A 21,346-nucleotide genomic window follows, 5' to 3' on the forward strand; every position below is an offset into this window, starting at 1 on the left:
CCCACACACACAGACCCACACACAGACCCCCACACACACAGACCCCCACACACACAGACCCATACACAGACCCCCACACACACAGACCCCCACACACACAGACCCATACACAGACCCCCACACACACAGACCCCCACACACACAGACCCCCACACACACAGACCCATACACAGACCCCCACACACACAGACCCCCACACACACAGACCCATACACAGACCCCCACACACACAGACCCCCACACACATAGACCCATACACAGACCCCCACACACACAGACCCCCACACACAGACCCACACACACGGACCCACACACACGGACCCTCCTCTCCATCACCTCATCCAGTTTCTCTGTCTGACACTTTAGCCGAGTCGCCATATTTTTCAGCTCATTCGATTCTGCCTCCAGCTGCTGAGCTCTGGAACAGAAAACATCCAACCAATAAAATCACAGGTCAGACCTGGACCGAGTCTGGGGGCAAACTCTCATCCGGGGTGGGGGGAGAGAGTCAGAACCTTCAGGGGAGGGGGGAGAGAGTCAGAACCTTCAGGGGAGGGGGGAGAGAGTCAGAACCTTCAGGGGAGGGGGGAGAGAGTCAGAACCTTCAGGGGAGGGGGGAGAGAGTCAGAACCTTCAGGGGAGGGGGGAGAGAGTCAGAACCTTCAGGGGAGGGGGGAGAGAGTCAGAACCTTCAGGGGAGGGGGGAGAGAGACAGAACCTGGGGGAGGGGGGAGAGAGTCAGAACCTGGGGGAGGGGGGAGAGAGTCAGAACCTGGGGGAGGGGGGAGAGAGTCAGAACCTTCAGGGGAGGGGGGAGAGAGTCAGAACCTGGGGGAGAGAGTCAGAACCTGGGGGAGGGGGGAGATTGGGGGAAAAAAGCTAAAATATGAAATGATTTAGTTTGAATTCCTGTGCTCAGGATGGACCTGTGGAGCGTTGCACTGACCCTGTTTGGTGGGGGCTGTTACGATGTATTATCCCGTGTTGTGAGTGGGGGCTGTTATCCTGACTCTACCTTGTATTCAGCATTTCAATCTCCATGTTCTTCTCTCTTTCCAGTTTATTGAGAACCTCTCGGTGTCTCCGCAGCTCGTCCTGAAACACTTCCTTTGCTCTCGTCTCCTGATCTTTCAACTGCTCCTCCATCGCATGGACCCTGGAAATATACAACATCATTGGCCCACACAGCCTGGTAAACATGGAACAGCCCCAACCATGGAAAGTACAGCGGGGGTTCATTATCACTGCTCCCCTCAAGGGGCAAAACAGGGGCAAAAGGGGGTTCATTATCACTGCCCCCCCAGGGGCAAAACAGGGGCAAAAGGGGGTTCATTATCACTGCCCCCCCAGGGGCAAAACAGGGGCAAAAGGGGGTTCATTATCACTGCCCCCCCAGGGGCAAAACAGGGGCAAAAGGGGGTTCATTATCACCGCTCCCCCAGGGGCAAAACAGGGTAAAAGGGGGTTCATTATCACCGCTCCCAGGGGGCAAAACAGGGGCAAAAGGGGGTTCATTATCACCGCTCCCCCAGGGGCAAAACAGGGTAAAAGGGGGTTCATTATCACCGCTCCCCCAGGGGCAAAACAGGGGCAAAAGGGGGTTCATTATCACAGCCTCCCAGGGCACAAAACAGGGTAAAAGGGGGTTCATTATCACTGTCCCCCCCAGGGCACAAAACAGGGTAAAAGGGGGTTCATTATCACTGCCCCCCCAGGGGGCAAAACAGGGTAAAAGGGGGTTCATTATCACTGCCCCCCCAGGGCACAAAACAGGGTAAAAGGGGGTTCATTATCACTGCCCCCCCAGGGGGCAAAACAGGGCAAAAGAAATCTCCAAAAAAACAAATTTAAGACTTGAACTTTCAGAGCCCGAGCCTTCGCCTCGATTAAACATGGGCCCACGATGGATATCTCCAGCGGGTCACCCCGACACCATCTGTTCTCCCAGTGATGGACGGCGTGCATCGCTCACACTTAGTTACTGCTCACATCCCGACAGAAAACCCCCCTCTCCCCGCCTCATCACCACAGACAGCCTGCGTCCATCCCATGCCTTGCACCTTGGTGAATGGACGATCCCTTTACCTGTGCACCAGGTGTGTGTTTTCCTGTTTGAGTTTACTCTTCTGGTCCCCATTCATTAGGGATTCATTCTCCAGTTCACTCACTTTCTTCTCCAGGTAACTAACCTGTCAAGAAGTTAAAGAAATTTTCAGTACTGACTCCAGCATATCTCCCCACATAACACATACACCGTCCATCAAACACTCCCAGGGCAGGTCCAGGGTTAGATACAGAGTAAAGCTCCCTCTACACTGTCCCATCAAACACTCCCAGGGCAGGTACAGCATGGGTTAGATACAGAGTAAAGCTCCCTCTACACTGTCCCATCAAACACTCCCAGGGCAGGTACAGGGTTAGATACAGAGTAAAGCTCCCTCGACACTGTCCCATCAAACACTCCCAGGGCAGGTACAGCATGGGTTAGATACAGAGTAAAGCTCCCTCTACACTGTCCCATCAAACACTCCCAGGGCAGGTACAGCGTTAGATACCGAGTAAAGCTCCCACTACACTGACCCATCAAACACTCCCAGGGCAGGTACAGGATTAGATACAGAGTTTTTTTTTATTCGTTCACGGGATGTGGGCGTCGCTGGCGAGGCCGGCATTTATTGCCCATCCCTAATTGCCCTTGAGAAGGTGGTGGTGAGCCACCTTCTTGAACCGCTGCAGTCCGTGTGGTGAAGGTTCTCCCACAGTGCTGTTAGGAAGGGAGTTCCAGGATTTTGACCCAGCGACGATGAAGGAACGGCGATATATTTCCAAGTCGGGATGGTGTGTGACTTGGAGGGGAACGTGCAGGTGGTGTTGTTCCCATGTGCCTGCTGCTCTTGTCCTTCTAGGTGGTAGAGGTCGCGGGTTTGGGAGGTGCTGTCGAAGAAGCCTTGGCGAGTTGCTGCAGTGCATCCTGTGGATGGTACACACTGCAGCCACTGTGCGCCGGTGGTGAAGGGAGTGAATGTTTAGGGTGATGGATGGGGTGCCAATCAAGCGGGCTGCTTTATCTTGGATGGTGTCGAGCTTCTTGAGTGTTGTTGGAGCTGCACTCATCCAGGCAAGTGGAGAGTATTCCATCACACTCCTGACTTGTGCCTTGTAGATGGTGGAAAGGCTTTGGGGAGTCAGGAGGTGAGTCACTCGCTGCAGAATACCCAGCCTCTGACCTGCTCTCGTAGCCACAGCATTTATATGGCTGGTCCAGTTAAGTTTCTGGTCAATGGTGACCCCCAGGATGTTGATGGTGGGGTTTCGGCGATGGTAATGCCGTTGAATGTCAAGGGGAGGTGGTTAGACTTTCTCTTGTTGGAGATGGTCATTGCCTGGCACTTGTCTGGCGCGAATGTTACTTGCCACTTATCAGCCCAAGCCTGGATGTTGTCCAGGTCTTGCTGCATGCAGGCTCGGACTGCTTCATTATCTGAGGGGTTGCGAATGGAACTGAACACTGTGCAGTCATCAGCGAACATCCCCATTTCTGACCTTATGATGGAGGGAAGGTCATTGATGAAGCAGCTGAAGATGGTTGGGCCGAGGACACTGCCCTGAGGAACTCCTGCAGCAATGCCCTGGGGCTGAGATGATTGGTCTCCAACAACCACTACCATCTTCCTTTGTGCTAGGTATGACTCCAGCCACTGGAGAGTTTTCCCCCTGATTCCCATGGACTTCAATTTTACTAGGGCTCCTTGGTGCCACACTCAGTCAAATGCTACCTTGATGTCAAGGGCAGTCACTCTCACCTCACCTCTGGAATTCAGCTCTTTTGTGCATGTTTGGACCAAGGCTGTAATGAGGTCTGGAGCCGAGTGGTCCTGGCGGAACCCAAACTGAGCATCGGTGAGCAGGTTATTGGTGAGTAAGTGCCGCTTGATAGCACTGTCGACGACACCTTCCATCACTTTGCTGATGATTGAGAGTAGACTGATGGGACAGTAATTGGCCGGATTGGATTTGTCCTGCTTTTTGTGCACAGGACATACCTGGGCAATTTTCCACATTGTCGGGTAGATGCCAGTGTTGTAGCTGTACTGGAACAGCTTGGCTAGAGGCGCAGCTAGTTCTGGAGCACAAGTCTTCAGCACTACAGCTGGGATGTTGTCGGGGCCCATAGCCTTTGCTGTATCCAGTGCACTCAGCCGTTTCTTGATATCACGTGGAGTGAATCGAATTGGCCGAAGACTGGCTTCCGTGATGGTGGGGATATCGGGAGGAGGCCGAGATGGATCATCCACTCGGCACTTCTGGCTGAAGATGGTTGCAAACGCTTCAGCCTTGTCTTTTGCACTCACGTGCTGGACTCCGCCATCATTGAGAATGGGGATGTTTGCAGAGCCTCCTCCTCCCGTTAGTTGTTTAATTGTCCACCACCATTCACGACTGGATGTGTCAGGACTGCAGAGCTTTGATCTGATCCGTTGGTTATGGAATCGCTTAGCTCTGTCTATAGCATGTTGCTTCCGCTGTTTAGCATGCATGTAGTCCTGAGTTGTAGCTTCACCAGGTTGGTACCTCATTCTTAGGTACGCCTGGTGCTGCTCCTGGCATGCTCTTCTACACTCCTCATTGAACCAGGGTTGATCCCCTGGCTTGTTGGTAATGGTAGAGTGAGGAATATGCCGGGCCATGAGGTTACAGATTGTGCTGGAATACAATTCTGCTGCTGCTGATGGCCCACAGCGCCTCATGGATGCCCAATTTTGAGCTGCTCGATCCGTTCTGAATCTATCCCATTTAGCACGGTGGTAGTGCCACACAACACGTTGGATGGTGTCCTCAGTGCAAAGACGGGACTTCATCTCCACGAGGACTGTGCGGTGGTCACTCCTACCAATACTGTCATGGACAGATGCATTTGCGACAGGGAGATTGGTGAGGACAAGGTCAAGTAAGTTTTTCCCTCGTGTTGGTTCGCTCACCACCTGCCGCAGGCCCAGTCTAGCAGCTATGTCCACCGAGCCACTCTTGGTGATGGACATTGAAGTCTCCCACCCAGAGTACATTCTGTGCCCTTGCTACCCTCAGTGCTTTTTCCAAGTGGTGCTCAACATGGAGGAGGACTGATTCATCAGCTGAGGGAGGACGGTAGGTGGTAATCAGCAGGAGGTTTCCTTGCCCATGTTTGACCTGATGCCATGAGATTTCATCGGGTCCAGAGTCAATGTTGAGGACTCCCAGGGCCACTCCCTCCTGACTGTATATCACTGTACCGCCACCTCTGGTGGGTCTGTCCTGCCGGTGGGACAGGACATCCCCAGGGATGGTGATGGAAGAGTCTGGGACGTTGGCTGAAAGATATGATTCTGTGAGTATGGCTATGTCAGGCTGTTGCTTGACTAGTCTGTGGGACAGCTCTCCCAATTTTGGCACAAGTCCCCAGATGTTAGTAAGGAGGACCTTGCAGGGTCGACTGGGCTTGGTGTTTTGCCGTTGTCGTGTCCGGTGCCTAGTGGTCCGATGCCGGGTGGTCCGTCCGGTTTTAATCTTATTATGACTTTTCGTAGCGAGATTTTACAACTGAGTGGCTTGCTAGGCCATTTCAGAGGGCAATTAAGAATCAACCACAGAGTAAAGCTCCCTCTGCACTGTCATGTTCTGAGGGGAATGCTTCATTCTGCACCAGTGGTCTGTGGTCGTTCGGTCAGTAATGGAGCTATTTGTGTGGATTGTGATTAGTTGACATGTAGCTCACATCACATCGCGGGGGGGAGGGGGGTGGGGAGACTGCTCCGGCCCAGACACATTATAGACCCCCACCCCCGTGAGACTTACCTTCTCAGTGATGTCGTTGTCACACGAGTCGATGCTGTCCCTGAACAGATCCTCAGTGCTCCCATCACTGCTGCTCATGTTACTGTTGTGGAAAAGTTGCCTGACAGAAATAAACACAGATCCTGTATTACAACCGGACTCGAGGGGGGGGAAGGGGTGGGGGGGAGGGGGAGGGATGGGGAGGGGTGGAGGGGGATGGGGAGTGAGGGGGAGGGGTGGAGGGGGATGGGGAGTGAGGGGGAGGGGGATGGGGAGTGAGGGGGAGGGGTGGATAGGGATGGGGGGAGGGATGGGGGAGGAGGGGAGGGGAGGGATGGGGGGAGGGGAGGGATGGGGGGAGGGGGGAGGGGGGGGGGAATGTTGCTCCCCAGCAAAGCATCTCAGACACTTGGCCTTGTGATGTACATAATTTTTCAACAGTTTTCAACCATTAGTGACAAGCAAAGAAAGTTCACCCCATCGAACGTTCACCATAAGAGACTGTAAGAGATAGGAGCAGGAGTAGGCCATTCGGCCCCTCGAGCCTGCTCCGCCACTTAATGAGATCATGGTTGATCTGATTTTTACCTCAACTCCACTTTCCCGCCCTTTCCCCATATCCTTTGGCTCCTTCGCTGATCAAAATTTGTCTAACTCAGCCTTGAATGTATTCAATGACTCAGCCTCCACAGCTTTTTGGGATCAAGAATTCCAAAGATTCACCCCATCGAACGTTGACCCTGTAGAAATTTCACCTGATAGGAAGTTCACCCTATAGGAAGTTCACCCTATAGGAAGTTCACCCTATAGGAAGTTCACCCTGTGGAAAGTTCACCCTATAGGAAGTTCACCCTATGGAAAGTTCACCCTGTAGGAAGTTCACCCTGTAGGAAGTTCACCCTATAGGAAGTTCACCCTGTAGAAAGTTCACCCTGTAGAAAGTTCACCCTATAGGAAGTTCACCCTGTAGAAAGTTCACCCTGTAGAAAGTTCACCCTATAGGAAGTTCACGCTCTAGGAAGTTCACCCAGTAGAAAGTTCACCCTGTGGAAAGTTCACCCTATAGGAAGTTCACCCTATAGGAAGTTCGCCCTGTAGGAAGTTGACCCAATAGAAAGTTCACACTCTAGAAAGTTCACCCTATTGGAAGTTCACCCTGTGGAAAGTCCACCCTATAGAAAGTTCACCCTATATGAAGTTCACCTTATAGAAAGTTCACCATATAGGAAGTTCACCTTATAGAAAGTTCACCCTATAGGAAGTTCATCCTATAGGAAGTTCACCTTATAGAAAGTTCACCCTGTGGAAAGTTCACCCTGTAGGAAGATCATCCTGGAGAAAGTTTACCCTATAGGAAGTTCACCCTGTAGAAAGTTCACCCTATAGGAAGTTCACCCTGTAGAAAGCTCACCCAAAAGGAAGTTCACCCTATAGAAAGTTCACCCTGTAGAAAGTTCACCCTATAGGAAGTTCACCCTGGAGAAAGTTTACCCTATAGGAAGTTCACCCTGTAGAAAGTTCACCCTATAGGAAGTTCACCCTGTAGAAAGCTCACCCAAAAGGAAGTTCACCCTATAGAAAGTTCACCCTGTGGAAAGTTCACCCTATAGGAAGTTCACCCTGTCGGAAGTTCACCCTGTCGGAAGATCACCCTGTAGAAGGTTCACCCTATAGGAAGTTTACCATGTAGAAAGTTCACCCTATAGGAAGTTCACCCAGTAGAAAGTTCTCCCTATAGAAAGTTCACCCTGTAGGAAGTTCACCCTGTAGAAAGTTCACCCGATAGGAAGTTCATCCTGTGGAAAGTTCACCCTATAGGAAGTTCACCCTATAGGAAGTTCGCCCTGTAGAAAGTTCACCCTATAGGAAGTTCACCCTGTAGAAAGTTCACCGTCGAGGAAGTTCACCCTGTAGAATGTTCACCCTGTAGAAAGTTCACCCTATAGGAAGTTCACCCTATAGGAAGTTCACCATCTAGGAAGTTCACCCTGTAGAATGTTCACCCTGTAGAAAGTTCACCCTATAGGAAGTTCACCCTATTGGAAGTTCACCCTGTGGAAAGTTCACCCTATAGGAAGTTCACCCTATAGGAAGTTCGCCCTGTAGGAAGTTCACCATGTGGAAAGTTGACCCAATAGAAAGTTCACACTCTAGAAAGTTCACCCTATTGGAAGTTCACCCTGTGGAAAGTTCACCCTATAGGAAGTTCACCCTGTGGAAAGTTCACCCTATAGGAAGTTCACCCTATAGGAAGTTCACCCTGTGGAAAGTTCACCCTATAGGAAGTTCACCCTATAGGAAGTTCACCCTATAGGAAGTTCACCCTATAGGAAGTTCACCCAATAGTAAGTTCACCCTATAGAAAGTTCACCCTGTAGAAAGTTCACCCTCTAGGAAGTTCACCCTCTAGGAAGTTCACCTTGTAGAAAGTTCACCCTATAGGAAGTTCACCCTGTAGAAAGATCACCTTATAGAAAGTTCACCCTCTCGGAGGTTCACCCTGTGGAAAGTTCACCCTATAGGACGTTCACCTTACAGAAAGTTCACCCTATAGGAAGTTCACCCTCTCGGAAGTTCACCCTGTGCAAAGTTCACCCTGTAGAAAGTTCACCCTGTAGGAAGTTCACCCTGTAGAAAGTTCACCTTGTAGAAAGTTCACCCTGTAGGAAGTTCACCCTGTAGAAAGTTCACCTTGTAGAAAGTTCACCCTATAGGAAGTTCACCCTGTGGAAAGTTCAACCTATAGAAAGTTCACCCTATAGGACATTCACCTTACAGAAGGTTCACCCTATAGGAAGTTCACCCTCTCGGAAGTTCACCATATAGAAAGTTCACCCTGTAGGAAGTTGACCCTGTGCAAAGTTCACCCTATAGAAAGTTCACCCTATAGGACGTTCACCTTACAGAAAGTTCACCCTATAGGAAGTTCACCCTCTCGGAAGTTCACCCTGTGCAAAGTTCACCCTATAGGAAGTTCACCCTATAGGAAGTTCACCTTGTAGAAAGTTCACCCTGTAGAAAGTTCACCCTATAGGACGTTCACCTTACAGAAAGTTCACCCTATAGGAAGTTCACCCTGTAGGAAGTTCACCTTATAGAAAGTTCACCCGATAGGAAGTTCACCCTGTGGAAAGTTCACCCTATAGAAAGTTCACCCTATAGGAAGTTCACTGTATAGGAAGTTCACCCTCTCGGAAGTTCACCCTGTGGAAAGTTCACCCGATAGAAAGTTCACCCTATAGGAAGTTCACCCTGAAGAAAGTTCACCCTGAAGAAAGTTCACCCTGGAGAAAGTTCACCCTCTAGAAAGTTCACCCTATAGGACATTCACCCGGTAGAAAGTTCACCCTGTAGAAAGTTCACCCTATAGGAAGTTCAACCTATAGTAAGTTCACCCTCTAGGAAGTTCACCCTCTAGGAAGTTCACCCTGTGGAAAGTTCACCCTATAGAAAGTTCACCCTATAGGAAGTTCACCGTATAGGAAGTTCACCCTCTCGGAAGTTCACCCGATAGAAAGTTCACCCTATAGGAAGTTCACCCGGTAGGAAGTTCACCCTATAGGAAGATCACCCTGTAGAAAGTTCACCCTATAGGAAGTTCACCCTGTCGAAAGTTTACCCTATAGAAAGTTCACCCTATAGGAAGTTCACCCTACAGCAAGATCACCCTATAGAAAGTTCACCCTATAGGAAGATCACCCTGTAGAAAGTTCACCCTATAGGAAGTTCACCCTATAGGAAGATCACCCTGTAGAAAGTTCACCCTATAGGAAGTTCACCCTGTCGAATGTTTACCCTATAGAAAGTTCACCCTATAGGAAGTTCACCCTGGAGAAAGTTCACCCTCTAGAAAGTTCACCCTGTAGGAAGTTCACCCTGAAGAAAGTTCACCCTATAGGAAGTTCACCCTGTAGGATGTTCACCCTATAGGAAGTTCACCCTATAGGAAGATCACCCTGTAGAAAGTTCACCCTATAGGAAGTTCACCCTGTCGAAAGTTTACTCTATAGAAAGTTCACCCTATAGGAAGTTCACCCTGGAGAAAGTTCACCCTCTAGAAAGTTCACCCTGTCGGAAGTTCACCCTGAAGAAAGTTCACCCTGGAGAAAGTTCACCCTCTAGAAAGTTCACCCTGTCGGAAGTTCACCCTGGAGAAAGTTCACCCTCTAGAAAGTTCACCCGATAGGACGTTCACCCTGAAGAAAGTTCACCCTGTAGGAAGTTCACCTTATAGAAAGTTCACTCTATAGGAAGTTCACCCTGTAGGAAGTTCACCCTGTCGGAAGATCACCCTGTAGAAAGTTCACCCTATAGGAAGATCACCCTGTAGAAAGTTCACCCTATAGGAAGTTCACCCTGTCAAAAGTTTACCCTATAGAAAGTTCACCCTATAGGAAGTTCACCATGGAGAAAGTTCAGCCTCTAGAAAGTTCACCCTGTCGGAAGTTCACCCTGAAGAAGGTTCACCCTGAAGAAGGTTCACCCTGAAGAAAGTTCACCCTGTAGGAAGTTCACCCTGTAGAAAGTTCACCCTGTAGAAAGTTCACCCTGTAGGAAGCTCACCTTATAGAAAGTTCACTCTATAGGAAGTTCACCCTGTAGGAAGTTCACCCTGTCGGAAGATCACCCTGTAGAAAGTTCACCCTATAGGAAGTTCACCCTGTAGAAAGTTCACCCTATAGGAAGTTCACCCTGTCGAAAGTTTACCCTATAGAAAGTTCACCCTATAGGAAGTTCACCATGGAGAAAGTTCAGCCTCTAGAAAGTTCACCCTGTCGGAAGTTCACCCTGAAGAAGGTTCACCCTGAAGAAAGTTCACCCTGTAGGAAGTTCACCCTGTAGAAAGTTCACCCTGTAGGAAGTTCACCCTGTAGAAAGTTCACCCTGTAGGAAGCTCATCTTTTAGAAAGTTCACTCTATAGGAAGTTCACCCTGTAGGAAGTTCACCCTGTCGGAAGATCACCCTGTAGAAAGTTCACCCTATAGGAAGTTCACCCTGTAGAAAGTTCACCTTATAGAAAGTTCACTCTATAGGAAGTTCACACTGTAGAAAGTTCACCCTGTCGGAAGATCACCCTGTAGAAAGTTCACCCTATAGGAAGTTCGCCTTATAGGAAGTTCACCCTCTCGGAAGTTCACCCTGTGGAAAGTCCACCCTCTCGGAAGTTCACCCTGTGGAAAGTCCACCCTATAGAAAGTTCACCCTATAAGACGTTCACCTTATGGAAAGTTCACCCTATAGGAAGTTCACCCTCTCGGAAGTTCACCCTGTAGAACGTTCACCCTATAGAATGTTTGCCCTATAGGAAGTTCACCCGATAGGTAGTTCACCCTGTAGAAAGTTCACCCTATAGGAAGTTCACCCTCTAGGAAGTTCACCCTGTAGAAAGTTCACCCTATAGGAAGTTCACCCTATAGGAAGTTCACCCTCTAGGAAGTTCACCCTATAGGAAGTTCACCCTGTAGAAAGTTCACCCTATAGGAAGTTCACCCTCTAGGAAGTTCACCCTGTAGAAAGTTCACCCTATAGGAAGTTCACCCTATAGGAAGTTCACCCTCTAGGAAGTTCACCCTATAGGAAGTGCACCCTGTAGAAAGTTCACCCTATAGGAAGTTCACCCTGTAGGAAGTTCACCCTGTGGAAAGTTCACCCTGTGGAAAGTTCACCCTGTAGGTAGATCATCCTGTAGGAAGTTGACCCGATAGAAAATTCACCCTGTAGGAAGTTCACCCTATAGAAAGTTCACCCTATAGGAAGTTCACCCTATAGAAAGTTCACCCTATAGGATGTTCACCCTATAGAAAGTTGACCCGATATGAAGTTCACCCGGTAGGAAGTTCACCCTGTAGAAAGTTTACCCTATATGAAGTTCACCCTGAGAAAATGTTCACCCGAGAGGAAGTTCACCCTGTGGAAAGTCCACCCTATAGAAAGTTCACCCTATAGGAAGTTCACCCTACAGCAAGATCACCCTATAGAAAGTTCACCCTATTGGAAGATCACCCTGTAGAAAGTTTACCCTATGGAAAGTTCACCCAATAGAAAGTTCACCCTACAGGAAGTTCACCCTATAGGAAGTTCACCCTGTAGAAAGTTCACCCTGTGGAAAGTCCACCCTCTAGGAAGTTCACCCTATGGAAAGTCCCCCCTATAGAAAGTTCACCCTAAAGGAAGTTCACCTCATAGAAAGTTCACCCTCTAGGAAGTTCACCCTGTGGAAAGTCCACCCTATAGAAAGTTCACCCTATAGGAAGTTCACGTTATAGAACGTTCACCCTATTGGAAGTTCACCCTGTAGAAAGTTTACCCTAAGGGAAGTTCACCCGGTAGGAAGTTCACCCAATAGAAAGCTCACCCTATAGGAAGTTCACCCTGTGGAAAGTTCACGCTATAGGAAGTTCACCCTGTGGAAAGTTCACGCTATAGGAAGTTCACCCTAGAGGACGTTCACCCTATAGAAAGTTCACCCTATAGGAAGATCACCCTGTAGAAAGTTCACCCTATAGGAAGATCACCCTGTAGAAAGTTCACCCTATAGGAAGATCACCCTGTAGAAAGTTCACCCTATAGAAAGTTCACCCTATAGGAAGATCACCCTGTAGAAAGTTCACCCTATCGGAAGTTCACCCTATAGAAAGTTCACCCAATAGGAAGATCACACAGTAGAAAATTCACCCTATAGGAAGATCACCCTGTAGGAAGATCACCCTGTAGAAGTTTTACCCTATAGGAAGATCACCCTATAGGAAGTTCACCCTATAGGAAGTTCACCCTATAGGAAGATTACCCTGTAGAAAGTTTACCCTATAGGAAGATCACCCTATTGAAGATTCACCCTATAGAAAATTCACCCTATAGAAAGTTCACCCTATAGGATGATCACCCGATAGGAAGATCACCCTATAGAAGGTTTACCCTATAGGAAGATCACCCTGTAGAAAGTTCACCCTATAGGACGTTCACCCTACAGGAAGATCATCCTGTAGAAAATTCACCCTATAGAAAGTTCACCCTATAGGAAGATCATCCTGTAGAAAGTTCACCCTATAGGAATATCACCCTGTAGAAAGTTCACCCTATAGGAAGTTCACCCTGTGGGAAGATCACCCTATCGAAAGTTCACCCTATAGGAAGTTCACCCTTTAGGAAGATCACCCTGTAGAAAGTTCACCCTATAGGAAGTTCACCCTATAGGAAGTTCACCCTATAGGAAGATCACCCTGTAGAAAGTTCACCCTGTAGGAAGTTCACCCTATAGAAAGTTCACCCTATAGAAAGTTCACCCTATAGGAAGATCACCCTGTAGAAAGTTCACCCTATCGGAAGTTCACCCTATAGAAAGTTCACCCAATAGGAAGATCACCCAGTAGAAAATTCACCCTATAGGAAGATCACCCTGTAGGAAGATCACCCTGTAGAAGTTTTACCCTATGGGAAGATCACCCTATAGAAGGTTCACCCTATGGGAAGATCACCCTATAGGAAGTTCACCCTATAGGAAGATTACCCTATAGGAAGATCACCCTGTAGAAAGTTCACCCTGTAGGAAGTTCACCCTATAGAAAGTTCACCCTATAGAAAGTTCACCCTATAGGAAGATCACCCTGTAGAAAGTTCACCCTATCGGAAGTTCACCCTATAGAAAGTTCACCCAATAGGAAGATCACCCAGTAGAAAATTCACCCTATAGGAAGATCACCCTGTAGGAAGATCACCCTGTAGAAGTTTTACCCTATGGGAAGATCACCCTATAGAAGGTTCACCCTATAGGAAGATCACCCTATAGGAAGTTCACCCTATCGGAAGATTACCCTGTAGAAAGTTTACTCTATAGGAAGATCACCCTATTGAAGATTCACCCTATAGGATGATCACCCGATAGGAAGATCACCCTATAGAAGGTTTACCCTATAGGAAGATCACCCGGTCGAAAGTTCACCCTGTAGAAAGTTCACCCTGTCGGATGATCACCCTATAGTAAGTTTACCCTATAGGAAGATCACCCTGTAGAAAGTTCACCCTATAGAAAGTTCACCCTATAGGAAGATCATCCTGTAGAAAGTTCACCCTATAGGAAGATCATCCTGTAGAAAATTCACCCTATAGAAAGTTCACCCTATAGGAAGATCATCCTGTAGAAAGTTCACCTTATAGGAAGATCATCCTGTAGAAAGTTCACCCTATAGGAAGGTCATCCTGTAGAAAGTTCACCCTATAGGAATATCACCCTGTAGAAAGTTCACCCGAAAGGAAGATCATCCTGTAGAAAGTTCACCCTATAGGAAGTTCACCCTATAGGAAGTTCACCCTGTAGAAAGTTCACCCTATAGGAAGTTCACCCTATAGGAAGATCACCCTGTAGGAAGTTCACCCTGTAGGAAGATCACCCTGTAGAAAGTTCACCCTATAGAAAGTTCACCCTGTAGAAAGTTCACCCTATCGGAAGTTCACCCTATAGAAAGTTCACCCAATAGGAAGATCACCCAGTAGAAAATTCACCCTATAGGAAGATCACCCTGTAGGAAGATCACCCTGTAGAAGTTTTACCCTATAGAAGGTTCACCCTATAGAAGGTTCACCCTATAGGAAGATCACCCTATAGGAAGTTCACCCTATAGGAAGATTACCCTATAGGAAGATTACCCTGTAGAAAGTTTACCCTATAGGAAGATCACCCTATTGAAGATTCACCCTATAGAAAATTCACCCTATAGAAAGTTCACCCTATAGGATGATCACCCGATAGGAAGATCACCCTATAGAAGGTTTACCCTACAGGAAGATCACCTGGTCGAAAGTTCACCCTATAGAAAGTTCACCCTATAGGATGATCACCCTATAGTAAGTTTACCCTATAGGAAGATCACCCCGTAGAAAGTTCACCCAATTGGATGATCACCCTGTAGAAAGTTCACCCTATAGGACGTTCACCCTACAGGAAGATCACCCTATAGAAAGTTCACCCTACAGGAAGATCATCCTGTAGAAAATTCACCCTATAGAAAGTTCACCCTACAGGAATATCACCCTGTAGAAAGTTCACCCTATAGGAAGTTCACCCTGTGGGAAGATCACCCTATCGAAAGTTCACCCTATAGGAAGTTCACCCTTTAGGAAGATCACCCTGTAGAAAGTTCACCCTATAGGAAGTTCACCCTATAGGAAGATCACCCTGTAGAAAGTTCACCCTGTAGAAAGTTCACCCTGTAGGAAGTTCACCCTATAGAAAGTTCACCCTATAGAAAGTTCACCCTATAGGAAGATCACCCTGTAGAAAGTTCACCCTATCGGAAGTTCACCCTATAGAAAGTTCACCCAATAGGAAGATCACCCAGTAGAAAATTCACCCTATAGGAAGATCACCCTGTAGGAAGATCACCCTGTAGAAGTTTTACCCTATGGGAAGATCACCCTATAGAAGGTTCACCCTATAGGAAGATCACCCTATAGGAAGTTCACCCTATCGGAAGATTACCCTGTAGAAAGTTTACTCTATAGGAAGATCACCCTATTGAAGATTCACCCTATAGGATGATCACCCGATAGGAAGATCACCCTATAGAAGGTTTACCCTATAGGAAGATCACCCGGTCGAAAGTTCACCCTATAGAAAGTTCACCCTGTCGGATGATCACCCTATAGTAAGTTTACCCTATAGGAAGATCACCCTGTAGAAAGTTCACCCTATAGGAAGATCATCCTGTAGAAAATTCACCCTATAGAAAGTTCACCCTATAGGAAGATCATCCTGTAGAAAGTTCACCCTATAGGAAGATCATCCTGTAGAAAGTTCACCCTATAGGAATATCACCCTGTAGAAAGTTCACCCTATAGGAAGATCATCCTGTAGAAAGTTCACCCTATAGGAAGTTCACCCTATAGGAAGTTCACCCTGTAGAAAGTTCACCCTATAGGAAGTTCACCCTATAGGAAGATCACCCTGTAGGAAGTTCACCCTGTAGAAAGTTCACCCTGTAGAAAGTTCACCCTATCGGAAGTTCACCCTATAGAAAGTTCACCCAATAGGAAGATCACCCAGTAGAAAATTCACCCTATAGGAAGATCACCCTGTAGGAAGATCACCCTGTAGAAGTTTTACCCTATGGGAAGATCACCCTATAGAAGGTTCACCCTATAGGAAGATCACCCTATAGGAAGTTCACCCTATAGGAAGATTACCCTATAGGAAGATTACCCTGTAGAAAGTTTACCCTATAGGAAGATCACCCTATTGAAGATTCACCCTATAGAAAATTCACCCTATAGAAAGTTCACCCTATAGGATGATCACCCGATAGGAAGATCACCCTATAGAAGGTTTACCCTACAGGAAGATCACCCGGTCGAAAGTTCACCCTATAGAAAGTTCACCCTATAGGATGATCACCCTATAGTAAGTTTACCCTATAGGAAGATCACCCCGTAGAAAGTTCACCCAATTGGAAGATCACCCTGTAGAAAGTTCACCCTATAGGACGTTCACCCTACAGGAAGATCACCCTATAGAAAGTTCACCCTACAGGAAGATCATCCTGTAGAAAATCCACCCTATAGAAAGTTCACCCTATAGGAAGATCATCCTGTAGAAAGTTCACCCTATAGGAATATCACCCTGTAGAAAGTTCACCCTATAGGAAGTTCACCCTGTGGGAAGATCACCCTATCGAAAGTTCACCCTATAGGAAGTTCGCCCTATAGGAAGATCACCCTGTAGAAAGTTCACCCTATCGGAAGATTACCCTTTAGAATGTTTACCCTACAGGAAGTTCACCCTATTGAAGATTCAACCTATGGAAAGTTCACCCTATAGAAAGTTCACCCTATAGGAAGATCACCCGATAATAAGATCACCCTATAGAAGGTTTACCCTATCGGAAGATCACCCGGTAGAAAGTTCACCCTATAGGACGTTCACCCTATAGGAAGATCACCCTATCGAAAGTTCACCCTATAGGAAGATCATCCTGTAGAAAGTTCACCCTACAGGAATATCACCCTGTAGAAAGTTCACCCTATAGGAAGTTCACCCTGTGGGAAGATCACCCTATCGAAAGTTCACCCTATAGGAAGTTCACCCTTTAGGAAGATCACCCTGTAGAAAGTTCACCCTATAGGAAGTTCACCCTATAGGAAGATCACCCTGTAGAAAGTTCACCCTGTAGAAAGTTCACCCTGTAGGAAGTTCACCCTATAGAAAGTTCACCCTATAGAAAGTTCACCCTATAGGAAGATCACCCTGTAGAAAGTTCACCCTATCGGAAGTTCACCCTATAGAAAGTTCACCCAATAGGAAGATCACCCAGTAGAAAATTCACCCTATAGGAAGATCACCCTGTAGGAAGATCACCCTGTAGAAGTTTTACCCTATGGGAAGATCACCCTATAGAAGGTTCACCCTATAGGAAGATCACCCTATAGGAAGTTCACCCTATCGGAAGATTACCCTGTAGAAAGTTTACTCTATAGGAAGATCACCCTATTGAAGATTCACCCTATAGGATGATCACCCGATAGGAAGATCACCCTATAGAAGGTTTACCCTATAGGAAGATCACCCGGTCGAAAGTTCACCCTATAGAAAGTTCACCCTGTCGGATGATCACCCTATAGTAAGTTTACCCTATAGGAAGATCACCCTGTAGAAAGTTCACCCTATAGGAAGATCATCCTGTAGAAAATTCACCCTATAGAAAGTTCACCCTATAGGAAGATCATCCTGTAGAAAGTTCACCTTATAGGAAGATCATCCTGTAGAAAGTTCACCCTATAGGAAGATCATCCTGTAGAAAGTTCACCCTATAGGAATATCACCCTGTAGAAAGTTCACCCTATAGGAAGATCATCCTGTAGAAAGTTCACCCTATAGGAAGTTCACCCTATAGGAAGTTCACCCTGTAGAAAGTTCACCCTATAGGAAGTTCACCCTATAGGAAGATCACCCTGTAGGAAGTTCACCCTGTAGAAAGTTCACCCTGTAGAAAGTTCACCCTATCGGAAGTTCACCCTATAGAAAGTTCACCCAATAGGAAGATCACCCAGTAGAAAATTCACCCTATAGGAAGATCACCCTGTAGGAAGATCACCCTGTAGAAGTTTTACCCTATGGGAAGATCACCCTATAGAAGGTTTACCCTATAGGAAGATCACCCGGTCGAAAGTTCACCCTATAGAAAGTTCACCCTGTCGGATGATCACCCTATAGTAAGTTTACCCTATAGGAAGATCACCCTGTAGAAAGTTCACCCTATAGGAAGATCATCCTGTAGAAAATTCACCCTATAGAAAGTTCACCCTATAGGAAGATCATCCTGTAGAAAGTTCACCTTATAGGAAGATCATCCTGTAGAAAGTTCACCCTATAGGAAGATCATCCTGTAGAAAGTTCACCCTATAGGAATATCACCCTGTAGAAAGTTCACCCTATAGGAAGATCATCCTGTAGAAAGTTCACCCTATAGGAAGTTCACCCTATAGGAAGTTCACCCTGTAGAAAGTTCACCCTATAGGAAGTTCACCCTATAGGAAGATCACCCTGTAGGAAGTTCACCCTGTAGAAAGTTCACCCTGTAGAAAGTTCACCCTATCGGAAGTTCACCCTATAGAAAGTTCACCCAATAGGAAGATCACCCAGTAGAAAATTCACCCTATAGGAAGATCACCCTGTAGGAAGATCACCCTGTAGAAGTTTTACCCTATGGGAAGATCACCCTATAGAAGGTTCACCCTATAGGAAGATCACCCTATAGGAAGTTCACCCTATAGGAAGATTACCCTATAGGAAGATTACCCTGTAGAAAGTTTACCCTATAGGAAGATCACCCTATTGAAGATTCACCCTATAGAAAATTCACCCTATAGAAAGTTCACCCTATAGGATGATCACCCGATAGGAAGATCACCCTATAGAAAGTTCATCCTATAGAAAGTTCACCCTATAGGATGATCACCCGATAGGAAGATCACCCTATAGAAGGTTTACCCTACAGGAAGATCACCCGGTCGAAAGTTCACCCTATAGAAAGTTCACCCTATAGGATGATCACCCTATAGTAAGTTTACCCTATAGGAAGATCACCCCGTAGAAAGTTCACCCAATTGGAAGATCACCCTGTAGAAAGTTCACCCTATAGGACGTTCACCCTACAGGAAGATCACCCTATAGAAAGTTCACCCTACAGGAAGATCATCCTGTAGAAAATCCACCCTATAGAAAGTTCACCCTATAGGAAGATCATCCTGTAGAAAGTTCACCCTATAGGAATATCACCCTGTAGAAAGTTCACCCTATAGGAAGTTCACCCTGTGGGAAGATCACCCTATCGAAAGTTCACCCTATAGGAAGTTCGCCCTATAGGAAGATCACCCTGTAGAAAGTTCACCCTATCGGAAGATTACCCTTTAGAATGTTTACCCTACAGGAAGTTCACCCTATTGAAGATTCAACCTATAGAAAGTTCACCCTATAGAAAGTTCACCCTATAGGAAGATCACCCGATAATAAGATCACCCTATAGAAGGTTTACCCTATCGGAAGATCACCCGGTAGAAAGTTCACCCTATAGGACGTTCACCCTATAGGAAGATCACCCTATCGAAAGTTCACCCTATAGGAAGATCATCCTGTAGAAAATTCACCCTATAGAAAGTTCACCCTATAGGAAGATCATCCTGTAGAAAGTTCACCTTATAGGAATATCACCCTGTAGAAAGTTCACCCGATAGGAAGTTCACCCTGTGGGAAGATCACCCTATCGAAAGTTCACCCTATAGGAAGTTCACCCTTTAGGAAGATCACCCTGTAGAAAGTTCACCCTATAGGAAGTTCACCCTATAGGAAGATCACCCTGTAGAAAGTTCACCCTATAGGAAGTTCACCCTCTAGGAAGTTCACCCTATAGGAAGATCACCCTGTAGAAAGTTCACCCTATAGGAAGATCACCCTGTTGGAAGTTCACCCTATAGGAAGATCACCCTGTAGAAAGTTCACCCTATAGGAAGTTCACCCTCTAGGACGTTCACCCTATAGGAAGATCACCCTGTAGAAAGTTCACCCTATAGAAAGTTCACCCTATAGGAAGATCACCCTGTAGAAAGTTCACCCTGTAGAATTTCAGGGTCGTATCCAGCATCAATTGGATGCTCCTGTAAATTTCCTACACCATCTCCTGTCCCAAGACCCTGGCTCCGGCCCTTGACCCCTGGCCCCGGCCCCGGCCCTTGACCCCTGCCCCATCATAGGCACACAATGGACGAGGATAGGGAGTCCTTACCTCCCGAAGGCTGTGGACGAGATCTTCCTGTTGGGGCTGGAAAAGAAGGAAAGGGAGTTCGATCAGTGGTAGTCGTGACACAGAGAACAAACCTCGAAACCCGGTCATCTTCCTCTCTCCTTTCATTCGTCCCCCTCCCCTCCCCCTCTCCCACAGGTGTTGCTCGGTCTCACAGACAGACCCTCCCCTCTGATACTTCATTGAGTGGACAGTCTTCCTATTCAACTGTAGGGGGCATCACAACTCAGCCCCAACCTGTCTCCCCACCCGGAGAGTGTCACCTGTCTGGTTTATGGACTATAAAGTGGTCACTTTCGGACTTCACTCTGCTCCAGGGGGTCTTGACAGCTGGGAGCGGGTATCGGAACTATAGGACAGAGCAGCCCGCTTGATTGGCACCCCATCCACCACCCTAAACATTCACTCCCTTCACCACCGGCGCACTGTGGCTGCAATGTGTACCATCCACAGGATGCACTGCAGCAACTTGCCAAGGCTTCTTCAACAGCACCTCCCAAACCCACGACCTCTACCACCTAGAAGGACAAGAGCAGCAGGCACATGGGAACAACACCACCTGCACATTTCCCTCCAAGTCACACACCATCCCAACTTGGGAATATATCGCCGTTCCTTCATCGTCGCTGGGTCAAAATCCTGGAACTCCCTTCCTAACAGCACTGTGGGAGAACCTTCACCACACGGACTGCAGCGGTTCAAGAAGGTGGCTCACCACCACCTTCTCGAGGGCAATTAGGGATGGGCAATAAATGCTGGCCTCGCCAGCGACGCCCACATCCCATGAACGAATAAAAAAAAAGGTGCAGACTGCAGACAGAGTTTCCCTCGATCAGACTTCGGGAGGCCAACTGACAGCGTGTGGGTTCGGTGAGTGATTCGGTGAGGGGGTCTGGTCATTGACTTTGGGTTGGGGGGGGCCCTGAGATTGAGAGCCCCGGGTTTCCTGTGACTGTAATAGGTTGATATTCACACGGGTCACTGTACTGTAATGGGCCGATATTCACACGGGTCACTGTACTGTAATGGGCCGATATTCACACGGGTCACTGTACTGTAATAGGCCGATATTCACACGGGTCACTGTACTGTAATGGGCCGATATTCACACGGGTCACTGTACTGTAATGGGCCGATATTCACACGGGTCACTGTACTGTAATAGGCCGATATTCACACGGGTCACTGTCCTGTAATGGGCCGATATTCACACGGGTCACTGTCCTGTAATGGGCCGATATTCACA

The 21,346-nt window shown here is 47.4% G+C and overlaps 1 protein-coding gene across 1 annotated transcript in view; it reads right to left on the bottom strand.

The window, feature by feature from the left end:
• The window catches only part of LOC137341343 (rab11 family-interacting protein 4-like), a 68,472-nt gene that overhangs the window by 16,341 nt on the left and 30,785 nt on the right, over nt 1–21,346 (bottom strand). The window contains exons 5-9 of the mRNA XM_068004468.1: nt 20,083–20,118; nt 5,833–5,932; nt 2,086–2,189; nt 1,016–1,156; nt 337–418 (exon numbers count right to left, since the gene is read on the bottom strand). Coding sequence (XP_067860569.1) covers nt 337–418; nt 1,016–1,156; nt 2,086–2,189; nt 5,833–5,932; nt 20,083–20,118 — 463 coding nt within the window. The remainder of the gene's footprint in view (nt 1–336; nt 419–1,015; nt 1,157–2,085; nt 2,190–5,832; nt 5,933–20,082; nt 20,119–21,346) is intronic.

Source organism: Heptranchias perlo, chromosome 23 (genome assembly GCF_035084215.1).
Source record: "Heptranchias perlo isolate sHepPer1 chromosome 23, sHepPer1.hap1, whole genome shotgun sequence".
Taxonomy (NCBI): domain Eukaryota; kingdom Metazoa; phylum Chordata; class Chondrichthyes; order Hexanchiformes; family Hexanchidae; genus Heptranchias; species Heptranchias perlo.